At 44.1% G+C, this 16009-nt stretch overlaps 1 protein-coding gene across 1 annotated transcript in view; it reads right to left on the bottom strand.

Annotated features, from left to right (window-relative positions):
• The window catches only part of LOC115097000 (solute carrier family 13 member 5-like), a 162122-nt gene that overhangs the window by 95823 nt on the left and 50290 nt on the right, over positions 1-16009 (bottom strand). The window contains exon 5 of the mRNA XM_029612376.1: positions 12029-12243. Coding sequence (XP_029468236.1) covers positions 12029-12243 — 215 coding nt within the window. The remainder of the gene's footprint in view (positions 1-12028; positions 12244-16009) is intronic.

The raw sequence follows: 16009 nt of genomic DNA, 5'->3' as shown, positions 1-16009 counted from the left end.
GAAGAGAAATTCTTTAAAAATTAGAGCCTAGTATAATTTTCTTTCTTTTTTTTTTTTTTCCAGATACTTCAGGGTTCATTTGAGAATCCTTTAATTTTTAAAATAAATTGAGAACTGAGTATCTCCAGTAGCTGTTAATCCTAAAACGGCTTTTAGAGATACTGAATATAATTACTTTTTGAGAAATGATTAACTTTACTTTTCATGCAGTTATAATCTTCCTAGATAGATTTGAAAACTACTAATAACTCAGATGTGTGCACCAAATCTAAACATTCCAGCTTTTGCTGTGAAAATATGAAGGATAAACAGATAGCAAATCTTTTCTAGCATTATTAGTTAAAAAGTAACTATTAAAAAAAGAACCCAGCTAAAAATAAGTGCACGCTTGCGGTGTGGCATATTTCTACGCCTGCATATTCAGGGCTGGGTCTGCTTTCCTGGCAGATCTATTGGAAGGTGGGAGACACTGCATGGACCTTTGGTTGGGAGTGCCAGCACCTTGGTAAGAGATTCTCTTATCAAATTTTAGCCAAATTCATGGAAGGTGGCCCTGATAGAGGTGAACGGATGGACAGTCAGGCAAGGCAACTGCAAGAGGTGCATTTCACCAGGGATGTGCGGTCGTTTGAAACGACACAGGAAATGTCATTTCATGTCATTTTTTTTTAAACAAAATGACAGAAAGAAAAATAAACAAAATGTTTTATTCTTATGACTTTTCATATGTGCTCTGAGTGAATGGTGCATACCAAAAAGAAAAAAACCCCGAAATGAAATGAAATACATTAAAATATCGGCAGAAAATAAATGAAATAAAAATGAAAGGAAACATTTTTTTACTGTGTGCCCACCCCTACATTTCACTGATAAAACATGCCTTTAACAACCTTTCGGTCGGTCAGAAATTGAAACTCTGAGGTATAGAATTCCAAGCACCACAGGAGATATGAAATAATTCAACATACATCAGATAGAAATTAAATCAATCTCACGATCTTGGTTGAGGCTACGCATTTTGTAAATAAAGTTGGATACTTTGTATTAGGATATGCTAGAGACATAAAATTCCTAGATGGAATAAACAACTGCTTCATGGAGCAATTGGTTCAGGAACCAGCAAGAGAGGGAGCTATTTTGTATTTAATTTTTAGTGGAACGCAGGATTTGGTGAGAGAGGTAACAGTGGTGGGGCCACTTGGCAATAGTGATCATAACATGATCAAATTTGAACTAATGACTGGAAGGGGGACAATATGTAAATCTACAGCTCTAACACTAAATTTTCAAAAGGGAAACTGATAAAATTAGGAAAATAGTTAGAAAAACCTGAAAGGTGCAGCTACAAAGGTTAAAAGTGTACAATAGGCATGGACATTGTTTGGAAATACAATCTTAGAAGCGCAGTTCAGATGTATTCCACGCATTAAGAAAAGTGGGAGGGAGGAAGGCAAAATGATTACTGGCATGGTTAAAAGGTGAGGTGAAAGAGGCTATTTTAGCCAAAAAAAATCCTTCAAAAATTGGAAGAAGGATCCATCTGAAGAAAATATGAAAAAGCATAAGCATTATCAAGTTAAGTGTAAAACATTGATAAGGCAGGATAAGAGAGAATTTGAAATGACATTGGCCATAGAGACAAAAACTCACAATAAAAACTTTTAAAAATATATCCGAAGCAAGAAAACTGTGAGTCGGTTGGACCATTAGATGACCGAGGGGTTAAAGGAGCTCATGGGGAAAATAAGACCATTGCAGAAAGACTAAACTCATTCTTTGCTTCTATGTTTACTAATGAGGATGTTGGGACAATACCAGTTCCAGAGACGGGTTTCAAGGGTGATGATTGAGATGAACTGAACCAAATCACTGTGAACCTGGAAGATGTAGTAGGCCAGATTGACAAGCTAATCAGTAGCAAATCACCTGGATCGGATGGTATGCAACCCAGGGTTCTGAATGAACTCAAACATGAAATTTCAGATCTATTAGTTAAAATTTGTAACCTATCATTAAAATCATCCATTGTACCTGAAGAATGAAGAGTGGCCAATGTAACCCAATATTTAAAAAGGGCTATTGGGGGAGCAAGAGGAAGGGGTATCTTCCGATTCGATTATTATTCTTTGTTGCTGGAGAGTGGTTCAGAAACCCACCACTCTCTATTAATTGTACTGTTTCCAAAATCAATAAAAATATTTTTAAACTAAAAAGGGCTCCAGGGGTGATCCAGGAAACTGTAGACCAGTGAGCCCGACTTCAGTGCTAGGAAAAATAGTGGAAACTATTCTACAGATCAAAATCACAGAGCATATAGAAAGACAAGGTTTAATGGAACACAGTCAGCATGGATTTACCCAAGGCAAGTCTTGCCTCACAAATCTGCTTCATTTTTTTGAAGGGGTTAATAAACATGTGGATAAAGGTGAGCCAGAAGAGATAGGGTATTTGGATTTTCAGAAGGCGTTTGACAAAGTCCCTCATGAGAGGCTTCAAAGGAAACTAAAAAGTTATGGGATAGGAGGCGGTGTCTTTTCATGGATTACAAACTGGTTGAAAGATAGGAAACAGAGAGTAGGATTAAATGGTCAATTTTCTCAGTGGAAAAGGGTAAATAGTGGAGTGCCTCAGGGATCTATACTTGGACTGGTGCTTTTCAATATATTTATAAATGATCTGGAAAGGAATAAGACAAGTGAGGTAATCAAATTTGCAGATGATACAAAATTATTCAGAGTAATTAAATCACAAGTAGATTGTGATAAATTGCAGGAGGACCTTGCGAAGCTGGAAGATTGGGCATCCAAATGGCAGATGAAATTTAATGTTGACAAGTACAAGGTGATGCATATAGGGAAAAATAATCCATGCTGTAGTTACATGATAAGTTCCATATTAGGAGCTACCACCCAGGAAAAAGATCTAGACGTCACAGTGGATGACGTCACAGAACCCTGCCTGACTGGCAGGACATCACAGTGCCTGTCTACTACCTGACTACCTTCCGAAAAAAACTCAAGACTTGGCTTTTCGTCCAAGCCTTCCCTGAAACCTAACAATGCAACAGTTTTCGTCATATAGCTCAACAGACTAAATGTCCGTCCCAGCCATTGTATATTCATTCGTGTTAATTCTCCAGTTCTTCCTGTCCTTTGTTTCCTGGCTACTCTAGCCCCCAAGTTTTATTCTCCATGTTATTTGTATCTGCGCCTCAGCCTTCTTGTTTTATGGTTCTGTTAAGTTAACCCCTAAGTTTGATGTAAACCGGCCTGATATGAAGCTTGTCATGAAGTTCGGTATAGAAAAATGTTAAATAAATAAATACATAAATAAATGATACATTGAAACTGTCAACTCAGTGTGCTGCAGCAGTCAAAAAAGCAAACAGAATCTTAGGAATTATTAGGAAGGGAATGGTGATTAAAACAGAAAATGTCATAATGCCTCTGTATCATTCTATGTTGAGACCGCACCTTGAGTACTGTATACAATTCTGTTCACCGCATCTCAAAAAAGATAGCAGAGTTGCTTACCTGGAGAAGCAGGATGGTAGTCCTCACGTATGGGTGAATAGCAAGCTACAGGATGCCTGTATAGAGTGAATCAAACAGCACCCAACGACATGCAACAGGGGTGCGGGTGGTTATGAGGGCAGCCTGAATTTCACAATGGGTCGTAGGCAGGAAGTTGGGTTATTAAACTGGAAAACAATTACGTAGTTCAGACTGGCCAAAGACAGAATCTTGCCTGCCAGCCTTGTGGAGCAGTAAAAAGGTATGGAGAGAGCTCCATGTGGCAGCTCTACAGATGTCAGTAATAGGTATAGAACGGAGGTGCGCTATTGATGTTGCCATGGCTCTGACCAAATGCACTTTTACGTGTCCCTGTAGCAGAAGGCCTGCTTGCTGGTAGCAGAATGTGACAGGGTCTGCTTGCCCACCAGAACTCCCAGTTTGGTCTTATCAAAGGAGACAAAAAGTTGGTTGGACTTCCTATGGGGTGTAGTGAGGTCCAAATAAAAGGCGAGCGCACGTTTACAGTCCAAGGAATGCAGTGCCCACTCACCTGGGTGTGAGTGAGGTTTCAGAAAAATGGTAGGAAGTATTATGGACTATTTAAGTGGAAATCAGAAATACCTTTGGCAAAAATTTAGGGTGAGTGCGGAGTACCACACGATCATGGAGAAATTTGGCTAAGGTGAGTATGTTACCAGTGCCTTTAGCTCACTGACTCTGCAAGCCGATTTTAGAGCAACTAGAAAGATCACTTTCCAAGTGAGATGAGCTCGTAGGAGAGTAGGGGCTTGAACGGAGGTCACATGAGCCGTGCTAGCACAATACTGAGGTCCCATGCCGCAATTGGGGGACACAGTGAAGGCTTCAGCTGGAGTAAGCCTCTCATAAAGCGCCCTACAAGGGGTTGCACCGAAATTGGTGCAGCTCCTACACCTTTATGGTAAGCGGCTATGGCACTTATATGTACTCGGATGGAGGAAGTTTGTAGGCCAGACTCTGAGAGGTGCCAGAGGTAGTCCAGGAACCTTGTTGTGGGGCAGGAAAAGGGATCTATTTCTTTTTTCCATGCACCACAAGGAGAATCTTTTCCACTTTAAACGATAAGATTTTCTAGTAGAAGGCTTCCATGAAGCTACGAGGACCTGGGACACATCGTTAGAAAGTGGAATATAGGGCCCATTCGTGGGGATGAAATGTCTGGCTGAGACGGTCTGCCATCACATTGTCTATGCCTGCCATGTAGGTTGCTCTCAGCAGCATGGAATGGGAGAGAGCCCAGGCTCAGATCTGCGTCACCTCCTAGCAGAGCAAGTAAGAGCCTGTGCCCCTTGCTTGTTGAGATACCACATCGCTACCTGGTTGTGTGTTTGAATTAGGATTACCTTGTTGGATAGGTAATCCTGAAATGCGAATAGGGCATACCATATCGCCCGGAGCTCCAGAAAATGTATCTGGTGGTTTGCTTCTGCTGTGGTCCAGGTTCCCTGGGTTTGTAGGTCATTGACATGGGCTCCTCAACCTAGGTTGGAGGCTTCTGTGGTTAATGTAATTTGAGGACATGGAGGTTTAAAAGGTAGTTCTATCTGAAGATTGGACTCCTATATCCACCAAGCTAGTGAGAGTCGAAGCTGGCTGGTGACATGGACAATGTGGGACAAATGTTGGTGTGATTGGGACCACTGGGACTTTAAAGTCCATTCTGTTACTCTCATGGCTAGTTGAGCCATTGGGGTAACGTGAACTGTAGAAGCCATGTGTCCTAGCAAGTTTAGCAGGTGACGAGCTGTAGTAGTGCAGCGAGTCTGTACTATTTTGGCTAAGGTTGACAGTGTGCGTGCTCGGACCTTTGGGAGGAACGCTCTGGCTTGAATGGTGTTTAGATCTGCTCCGATAAACGAGAGGGTGCGTGATGGAGTCAGATGTGATTTGGGATAGTTTATGAGAAACCCCAAGGACTGTAGCATCTCCTTGGGGGCATCTAGGAATTGAAGCATCTCCAGCATTTATTGCCTGGCATCCTCCTCCATTTGTAATTTAAAAGGGATGGTTTCAGACATCTCTTTTATAAAGTTAGCAAATGAGAAGTCCTCCGGAGGAGAGCGGCGCTGTTCTTCTGGGGGTGAAGGCTCTGACAGAAGGTCCTCGGAGACTTGAGAGTCAGAGGAATCATCACCCCAAGGGTTGTATAGTGGATCTCCTCCATCCTGCGGACCTTCAGATGGAGGCAGAAGCCCAAATCCAGCTGGATCAGGAGGTGGCATTGATGGAAAAGATGGAAGCACCGAGATAGGAGGAGGCGGCACCGCTGAAGGTGGTGGCACCAATGGCATCTGTGTTTTCGATGGCCGTCGGGGCGGAAGTACACCCGATGGCCCAGAAATTGGCTCCGGCATCGGTGGTTCTTGGGATGTAGAAGAGGCATGATCTGGATCTTCACTGTCCGAAGATAATGGAATTGGGATCGATGCTGTTGGAGGGATCAATTTTTGGCGGTGCCAGTAGTCCAAAAGGAGCGGGAACTGATGGAAGTGCACCAATCAGGGTGTTCAATCTTTTGAAGAGTGGAGCCAGCATGATAGGCACCGGTTCAGGCATCGGCATGCGAGTCGGCGCCAGTGGTGACTGGAATCCTTGAAGCACCTGAAGGACTGCCTCTTGGACCATCCAGTCTAATTCCTCCCAGAAGGCTAGTGTTGGTAACTCAGCTGCCAGGGATGGAGGCTGAATAGGCGTTGCTGGAGGGTCCACAGGAAATTGTGGAGTCTCGGCTCCCGGCACCATTGCAGGTGGGGAACGCCTCGGTGCAGAGGAGGATGGGGCTCCTCTCCACGGGACATTTTGGACGGCGGCTCAGCCGATGTCGGTGCTGATGGTCTGTCGATGCCAGTACCGGATGAAGCTTCGCGTCGATGACTATGCTTCTCACGATGCTTGGGCCAGTCCTTCTCTGGCGCTGAGGATGTCGAGGCCTTTGACCGGGGCGATGCCGGTGACAGGCGGTCACCGGTGTCTCGATGCTGTTGAGATGTCGATGGAGAAGGAGTCGATGACGATAAAAACCTCCGACTCGGTGTGCTCTTGGCTGGAGTCAATGGAGATGAGCGCTTAGAAATGAATAGGTGCTCTGTCTTCTCTAGGCGGGCCCGGTGGCCTTTTGGGGTCATTTGGGCAAAACTAGTGCACCATTGGACATCGTGGGAAGGCCTCAAGCATAAGACGCAGACACCATGAGGTCCGTAATGGACATGGTCCGCGGACACTCGGGGCACTTCCGAAAACCAGTCGCCATTTCGAAAAAGGGGTGGCATACTGTCGGTGGTCGTCGGGCACCAATAGAAGCACTGCCGGGAACCGACTGCAAGGAACAAAGTAAACTTACCAGCATTAGCGGAGGGGACGGGGTAAAATTTTTGAAAATTTTGAGAAAAAGGTTCCATGAGGAAAAAAATAGTGAGAGATTTTCACAGAGCTCCTAAGAACTGCAAGGCAACTGCTGCGCGGAAAAAAAAGAGACTGAAGGGGGACCCCTGCTGGATGCAGGGTTAGTGGCATGTTGGGCATGCTCAGTGTGCCAGTCAAAGTTCTAGAAACTTTGACAAAAGTGTTCCATGATAGGGCTCCATCCAATATTGTCACCCATATGTGAGGACTACCATCCTACTTGTCCTGGGAGAAATAGTTGCAATGGAGAAGGTACAGAGAAGAAGTGCGACCAAAATGATAAAGAGGATGGAACAGCACCCCTATGAGGAAAGGCTAAAGAGGTTAGGGCTGTTTAGCTTGGAGAAGAGACAGCTGACGGGGGATATGATAGAGGTCTTTAAAATCATGAGAGGTCACGAACGGGTAAATATGAATCAGTTATCTACTCTTTTGGATAATACAAGGACTAGGGGGCACTCCATGAAGTTAGCAAGTAGCACATTTAAAACTAATAGGAGAAAATTCTTTTTCACTCAACGCACAATTAAACTCTGGAATTTGTTGCCAGGGGATGTGGCTAGTGCAGATAGTGTAGCTGGGTTTAAAAAAGGTTTGGATAAGTTCATGGAGGAGAAGTCCATTAACTGCTAATCAAGCTGACTTAGGGAATAGCCACTGCTATTACTGGCATTAGTAGCATGAGATCGACTTAGTATTTGGGTATTTGCCAGGTACTTGTAGCCTGTATTGGTCACTGATGGAAACAGGATGCTAGGCTTGATGGACCCTTTTCTTACCCAGTATGGCAATTTCTTATGTTCTTATCCTCATTTAAATGCTTATACCAAGGACCATATCAATTATCTCAACAAAATTGCAATTCAATATTTTTTGAACCAATATATATCGCTACTGATCAGCATGGTGTCCAGATTTTTTGCTACCAAAATGTCCTTGCTGCTACAGAATCTACCCTTTTGTTTATTTTTACTATAATAAATGAGAAAAGAGAGATAACTCCAAATTTGTTCAAAAAGGCAATATTTCTTCAGAAGAAACAAACTCAATATTCTTACAGAATGCCTCAGGCAAGCTTAATATCGATTTAAACATAGGAAGCAGGCGGATCAGATATGCAAAAACAACTTTAGTCTTCAAGAAATAATTAGGATCTGAAAACAATGGTGCCTTAAATATATGAAATGGGAGCAAATGATGGGATGATGTGGTTTATAATTAAGCATGGTTTAAGATGTGTCGGCAACACAAAGTATTAACATTTAACCTTGAAGGTACATGGACAGGTCAACACAGTTATTCATTTATTACTCATGCTTGGTTTCTTGCCTTTCCATTCAAGGAAACTCAAAAGGCAAGTTATAATTAAAATGGTGTGACACTGCATGAGTTTGTACTTAAATAGCAGATATTTAAAAGTGATTCAATGAGGTCAGTTATCACTTCTCAAGACAATTCAGAAGTTATAATTATATGATTTTCAAAATCTAATTTGTAAAACTAAGAAAAACACATTTTCCATTCACGTGCAATCATTTTGCACCATTTAAATGATGATATATGAGTATAATTTAAATTGCCATGAAGTTTTTGCAATTTTGAATGCAAAACCTCCTACTGCAGAGTCAAACCTTCAAGTTTCCACAGACAAGAGGTCTCGGTCATTAATTCTGAGCAGACCAGTCAGTATGTTCAAATAAATTTAACTTGGCTTACATAGCAGAAATAAAAAAAAACAAAACAAATCTTTCAAGAATGAACAGGGCATTAGTAGCATGGGATTTATTAAAATTTGGGTAATTGCCAGGTTCTTATGGCCTGGATTGGCCACTGTTGGAAACAGGATGCTGGGCTTGATGGACCCTTGGTCTGACCCAGTATGGCAATTTCTTATGTTCTTAGGGTACGAAGGGCTCAAAAAGGCACCTAGGACATGGTAAAGAAGTATCGATGGATGCACTTGTTTCATCCCAATTATTTCCATAACAACAAATTGTGATATCACAATCGCCTGCATAGACATTCAGGAAAGTACCAGAAGCATATACATTTCAAGAGTCCAAGATCCAGTTAGATATGTTTAACAGTCATTAAGATAATGATAAATATAGCAAATATAAGGATCAGCAGAAAGCCTTTTTGGTTGGGGTGGGCCAAGCAAGTCCGCTGAGTTTAGTCTGGTGAGATCAGCGCAGAACACAAGCCCTCACATAGCTCAAACACACAGAGCTTTGCAGTGCCAGCATCAACTGATCAGCTGTTCATGACATCGCTGAAGTGAGCAATAGAAAAGTTGGGTAGGGTTAGCGACAGGGCCCAGGTGACTGTTGCATCCGTCGGTGCTAGACGGCTTCGCCCCATTTGCCTCACCTTATTCACGGCTCCTCCCACTTACCTAGGAAAGATGGCTACCACCACGTCTCAAGTTGACCTCTCCGGCATCCCCGGAACGGCTATGGTGCTGCCTCCCGCCATGCTCCTCCCAGGTACCTATTAGGGTGCGCACGCACGTGCCACCCACGTCTTTATGCAACCCTTGGTGCGAACCTCGGGGGCTTTCCCCCTTACTGACATCACGCCTTCTGGGTATATAACATCTTCTATTTCGCTAGCTCGTTCAGTTAGCAAGGACTCGATTAGGATACATTCTGTTCCTGTCTACGCTACTCTGCCGCTTCCGTGCTGCCGCTGGAAGCTCTCTCTCTGCCCTTCGGGGTATTGCTAACTTGGGTACCCGCTCCTCGGGGGCCCTCTGCTTTATTTCAAGTGCCTTACAGGGAACAGGTACTCGCTCCTCGAGGGCCTGCTCTCCCTACCTCAGTGCCTGCACTTTCTTCTACAACCTGGTGGAATTGCCTATCTACAGCAAACACCTACGGGCCGATACAGTAAAAATCACGGGAGAGTGGGCGATTCAGTAAATTAATTTATTTAAATTAGGGCCCGCGGTAAAAAGAGACGCTAGGGACACTAGCGCGTCCCTAGCGCCTCTTTTTGGACAGGAGCGGCGGCTGTCAGTGAGTTTGACAGCAGACGCTCAATTTTGCCGGCGTTGGTTCTCAAACTCGCTGACAGCCATGGGTTCGGAAACCGGACGCCGGTAAATTTGAGTATCCGGTTTTCAACACGTGAGCCCATTTAAAAAAATTTTTTTTTTAATTTTTAACTATTTGTAAATTTTGGGACCGCCGACTTAATATCGCCATGATATTAAGCCGGAGGGTGTACAGAAAAGCAGTTTTTACTGCTTTTCTGTACACTTTCCCGGTGCCGAGAGAAATTAACGCCTACCTTTCTGAAAGTAAAATGTGCGGCTTGGCTGCACATTTTACTTTCTGAATCGCATGGGCATAACTAATAGGGCCATCAACATGCATTTGCATGTTGTGGGCGCTATTAGTTTCGGGGGGGGGGGGGGGGTTTGGACGCACGTGTTTGGCGTGCTATTACCCCTTACTGAATAAGGGGTAAAGCAAGTTTGTCGAAACCGCGCATCCAAATGCGGGTTAAGCAACTGTACTGTATCGGCCTGCTAGTGAGTACTCTAACTCTCAGTCTATCTCACCCACAGTACTTCCTTGCTGGGAAACCTGTTTCGGAACTTCCCAATACCAACGAGGTGAGAAGGGCTCCCTCTGCCAAGGTCCCTGAGACTGCAACTACCAGACCGCTTCACTACTGCCACCTCTGGTGGCATTCTTCAAAGCTGTATAATAAAGATCTAAATGTATTTGTGCGTTCTGAGTCTAGCCTAGTACCGTGGCTCCTCACGGGGCTCCTCCCCATGGGCGTGGTCATCTGCCACAGTACCCAAGGATCCACCCAAACACCGCTCATTCATAACAGTGGCCTGCTCTGCTCTGATATGTATGGCAAATATGAAATGTTATTGTGAAAGCCATTTTTTACTTTTGGTTTTTGTGCACTTTAGCCTCTTTCAGAAGTTGAGAATGTTGACGACCAATGTTTATCTTGCCACATGGTTAGTCACGCTGCTCAGACACTCACAGATCCCCAATGCACAGCCCAAAGTGGAACCAGACCAGTTCAATGGAGGACTTGCATAAAGCTGAACAGGAGTATGCTGAACCAAGCCAGGCCAGTTCTCTTATCAGGCTGTATTGGTTCCACTTTGCTTGGCGGCTGCTGCGGATTTCACTGTGTGATGAGCTGGCACCAGAAGAGAAATGGCCTGGCGGATCACACTGGGAACTACATGTGCCTCCAATTCGCACAGCTATTTTGTTTCATCATGTGTTCCTACTTAGTATGTAAGGGGGAAAGGTTTTGCTAAATCACCAATGGTTCTCTCTTTTTCTTGTGTTTTAGGAATGCTTGTCAAGACTCAATGATAACAGTTCAAAGGAGCGAAAAAACTTGAAACAACTCTTACATAAGTCTCTCGCCTCAGCTCTTAAACATTTTATGTGGCTGGTACATGGGCAAGTACCAGCATTTATTTGCCAAAGAAACCTCAGTAAGACAATTAACTGCCCAAGTCCACATTAAATAAAATCTTGAAACGTGGCCAACTGGCCCCATAGTCACTTGAATCAGTCCCAAAAGATCTCTAAATGCTTTCTTGGGCATTCTATTTTTAAAAAAGGAAAAAAAAAAGAATGACTTGTGTCTAGATCCTGTCCATCCATCTGACTGTGACCCGGGGTAGTTCTATCAGTTGTTGCGTAGGGGTGATGTGAGTTCCGATCAGCGTAAAAATTGCTCTCGTGCTCCTGGCTCTGCTGTGCTTCTGCTGCAGCGAGCACAGCACACCGTAACTACGCTATGCTCACTATACTAGCAGCAGAGCAGAGTCAAGCAGCCCAACTAAGGTGGTTCTTGTACTGATTGGAACTCACAGTGCCCCCATATGGCAGCCATTGGAGCCACTGAGTTCCCTGACTTCTTTGCTGCTTAAGGCGGGAGCCACCATGCCGTCAGAAAACTGGCATAGAAAAGAGAGCTGGCCCTGCCTCCTCTAGCACCCTTTCGAACTGGACCTCTCCAAATTGTTAATTCCAGATTTCTTATGTTAAATAAATTCTACATGAAGCTGCTTCATAATTTCTTACCCTGTACAGATGGCCGAGCCAACGCATTCTTTTCCTCCATCTCAATGCCAGCATTCACTTCACCTGTACGCTGTTCTGATCGTTCCACTTCTAGATCAGATGCATGGAGCTGCTTCAAGACAGCCTGTACGATAGGGACCATCATGGCGGTGGTGGCTGTGTTGCTGATCCACATGGACAGGAAGGCAGTGACTCCCATAAACCCAAGCATCAACCTGAAAACAAAAAATGGCAAAACACCCACCCATAGGGTAGAAGAAAACAGAGTTGTTTACCTGTAATAGATGTAAAGCAAAATTGCTTACCTTGTAATAGGTGTTATCCCAGGACAGCAGGATGTAGTCCTCACATATGGGTGACATCGGTAATGGAGCCCTATACGGAAAAACTTCTGTCAAAAGTTTCATAAACTTTTGACTGGCAGCCAGAGTGCCCACTGAGCATGCCCGGCATGCCATGATATTCCCTGCCACAGGGGTCTCCCTTCAGTCTGTTTTGTAGCAATTAGTGTTAGCCAAAAATAAAATAATAAAACGTATCGGACCCAACTCCGCGGGGTGGCGGGTGGGTTTCGTGAGGACTACATCCTGCTGTCCTGGGATAACACCTATTACAAGGTAGCAATTTTGCTTTATCCCAGGACAAGCAGGATGCTAGTCCTCACATATGGGTGAGTAGCAAGCTAGAGGCTGAGTCATTTTGTGTTGAGGCAACAGTGAAGTATTGCTGTTGAACTGAGTCAGCCGAAGATAATAGTAAGTTGGTTGTAGAAGGAGTTGGGGTTAAACTGGAAACAAGTTCTTTAAGACAGATTGTCCATAGGCTGAATCTTGTCGTCCTTCTTTGTCCAAACAGTAATGAGCTGCAAAGATGTGAAGAGAACTCCATGTTGCTGCTTTACAAATGTCAATGATTGGCACTGAACGAAAATGTGCTACTGAGGTTGACATTGCTCTTACTGAATGTGCTTTTACTCGCCCTTGGAGAGGAAGGCCTGCTTTTACATAGCAAAACTGTATGCAATCTGCTAGCCAGTTGGACAGAGTATGTTTACCCACTGCTTTACCTGGTTTGTTTGGATCATAAGAGACAAAGAGTTGATTGGATTTTCTGTGGACTGCAGTGCGGTTTAAGTAGAAGGATAATGCACGCTTACAGTCTAAAGTATGTAAAGCTCTTTCTCCTTGGTGAGAATGAGGCCTTGGAAAGAATGTGGGTAAAACAATGGATTGATTCAAGTGGAATTCCGTAACTATTATTACCTATTGTACCTTATTGTAAACCGATGTGATATCTCTTTTTGAAATGAACATCGGTATATAAAAATCGTAAATAAAAATAAAAAAACTACCTTGGGAAGGAATTTTGGGTGTGGACGGAGTACCACTCTATCATGCAGAAACTTTGTATAAGGTTCGTATGTGACAAGTGCTTGTAACTCACTAATCCTTCTAGCCGATGTAATGTCTATGAGGAAGATAGTCTTCCATGTGAGAAATTTAAGATCACAGGTATCTATGGGTTCGAATGGAGAACGCATGAGTCTGGTTAATACCACGTTCAGGTCCCATTGTGTGACTGGGGGTCGAATTGGTGGTTTAAGGTGAATTAAACCTCTCATAAAATAGAGATAGGTGCATCTCCCATTTTGTTGTGGTAAGAAGAGATTGCACTTAAGTGTACTCTTACAGATGAAGTCTGGAGACCAGATTCTGAAAGATAGTATAAATAATTTAGTAGAGAAGAAGTGGAGCAAGTGAAAGGATCAGTATTGTTTTGCTTGCAACACAATGTAAATCTTTTCCATTTGGAAGCGTAGTTCTTTCGTGTAGAGGGATTACATGAAGCTATAAGCACTTGAGAGATATGGGTTGAAAGAATAAGTGGTTGTAAAATTAAGCTGGTTGCTATCGCTGGATCTAAGGACCACTCGTGTGGTTGGAACTGATGACTGAGGCGATCGGCTACTATGTTGTGAATGCCTGCTAGATATGTGGTCCGTAAGAGTATTGAATGTGCTAGGGCCCAGTCCCAGATCTGTGCTGCTTCTTGGCAAAGGAGATACGAGCCCGTTCCCCCTTGCTTGTTGATGTACCACATGGCTACTGTGTTGTCTGTTTGTATGAGAACAGTCTTGTGTGAACCCATGCAGCGCATAAAGTATAGCTCGAAGCTCTAGGAAGTTTATCTGAAATGTGGCTTCGCGCTTTGTCCACGTCCCTTGGGTCTACAGATGACCTATATTCACACCCCAACCCAAGGTGGATGCATCTGTAGTTAGTGTGACTTGCGAAGTCGGTTGCTGGAAAGGTAGACCTTTGAGCAAATTGTTCATTGAGGTCCACCAGAGGAGGGAAGAACGCAGTTCCTGAGTTATTTGAATGTGAGAAGACAGTGGTTGAATGGCTTGAATCCATTGTGTTTTGAGAGACCATTGCATTAGTCGCATGGTCAGTCTGGCCATAGGAGTGACGTGAACTGTAGAGGCCATGTGACCGAGGAGGGTGAGGCACTGATGAGCTGTGACCTGGGATTGAGTTCGGAGAATTGTACCAGGAAAACGAGTGTCTGTGCACGGTCTCTTGGAAGAAAAGCTTTTGCTATGATGGTATTTAAATCTGCACCGATAAATTGTAGTAGGTGAGATGGTGTGAAATGGGATTTTTGGTAATTGATGAGAAAACCCAAGGAGTGAAGTAAGTTGATTGTGAGCTTGAGTGAATTGAGAGCTCCTTCTTTCGTTCGACTCCTGATGAGCCAATCGTCTAGATAAGGAAACACGTGCACTCCTTGCTTGTGTAGGTGGGCCACCGCTAGGCACTTTGTGAATACCCGTGGTGCTGAGGCGAGGCCGAATGGAAGCACCAGGTATTGAAAATGTTGGCCGTTGACCAGAAATCGCAGATATTTGCGATGAGGAGGAAAGATGGGAATGTGAGCGTATGCGTCTTGAAGATCCAGAGAGCAGAGCCAATCCCCTTTTTGAAGAAGAGGTAACATGGTGCCCAATGATACCATCCTGAATTTCTCTTTTTTGAGAAATTTGTTCAGATTTCTGAGGTCTAGGATGGGACGTAGGCCTCCTGTTTTCTTTGGAATGAGGAAATATCGGGAGTAGAATCCTCTGCCCCGCTGAGGCCGGGGAACTTGTTCTATAGCCCTGGCTCTCAGAAGGGTGGATAATTCTGTTTTCAGGAGTGTGGACTGATTGTTTACTGTCCAAGACAAGATGGGTGGAGTTTCGGTTGGTACAGTGAGAAAATCCAAGCGGTACCCTTGTGCTGTGATGGTCTGTGGTAATGGAGGTCCAGATGTGATGAAAGAAAGCAATGTGACTCCCTACCGGCAAGTGTGGGAGCGGATTGAAGGATAGGCTTCTGCTCTCTGAGAGTATCTCAAAACCCTGACGTTGAAGCAGTCTGAGGCGGTGGTTAAGGTCTAGATGGCCTTTGTTGTCGAGGTTGTGAACGTTGAGCTGGGCAAGATGTACGTGCACAGGTCGTAGGAGGATAGTAACGCCTCTGGCGGTAATATGGGCGTCTTGTATCCCTTTTGGGTAGCCTCCTGGAAGAAGGTTGGGATTCCTGAGGAATTAAGGAGAGCTGCTTTAGAGTTTCTGTGTGCTCTTTTAAAACGGCAACTGCTTCCTTCACTTTGTCTCCGAAAAGGTTATCTCTGAGACAAGGAAGGTCGGCTAGTCTCTCCTGCACCTCTAGTCTCAAGACTGAAGCTTTAAGCCATGCCCAACGGCAGGCTGTGATACCCGAAGCTGAAAGACGAGATGCAGTTTCAAAGCTATCATATGTCGCCCTGACCTCGTGCTTGCCTGCTTCTAGGCCTTTATGCACCAGTTGAGCGAAAGCATCCTGAAACTGCTCAGGGAGTGTCTGGGTAAGATCTTGGACCTGCTTCCAGAGGTTACGCTGGTACTGATTCATGAAAAGCTGGTAAGCAGCAATTCTAGAAACCAGCATAGATCCT

This window comes from Rhinatrema bivittatum, chromosome 8, assembly GCF_901001135.1.
Source record: "Rhinatrema bivittatum chromosome 8, aRhiBiv1.1, whole genome shotgun sequence".
NCBI classification, from domain to species: Eukaryota; Metazoa; Chordata; class Amphibia; order Gymnophiona; family Rhinatrematidae; genus Rhinatrema; species Rhinatrema bivittatum.
This window is presented reverse-complemented; position numbering and strand designations above follow the sequence as displayed.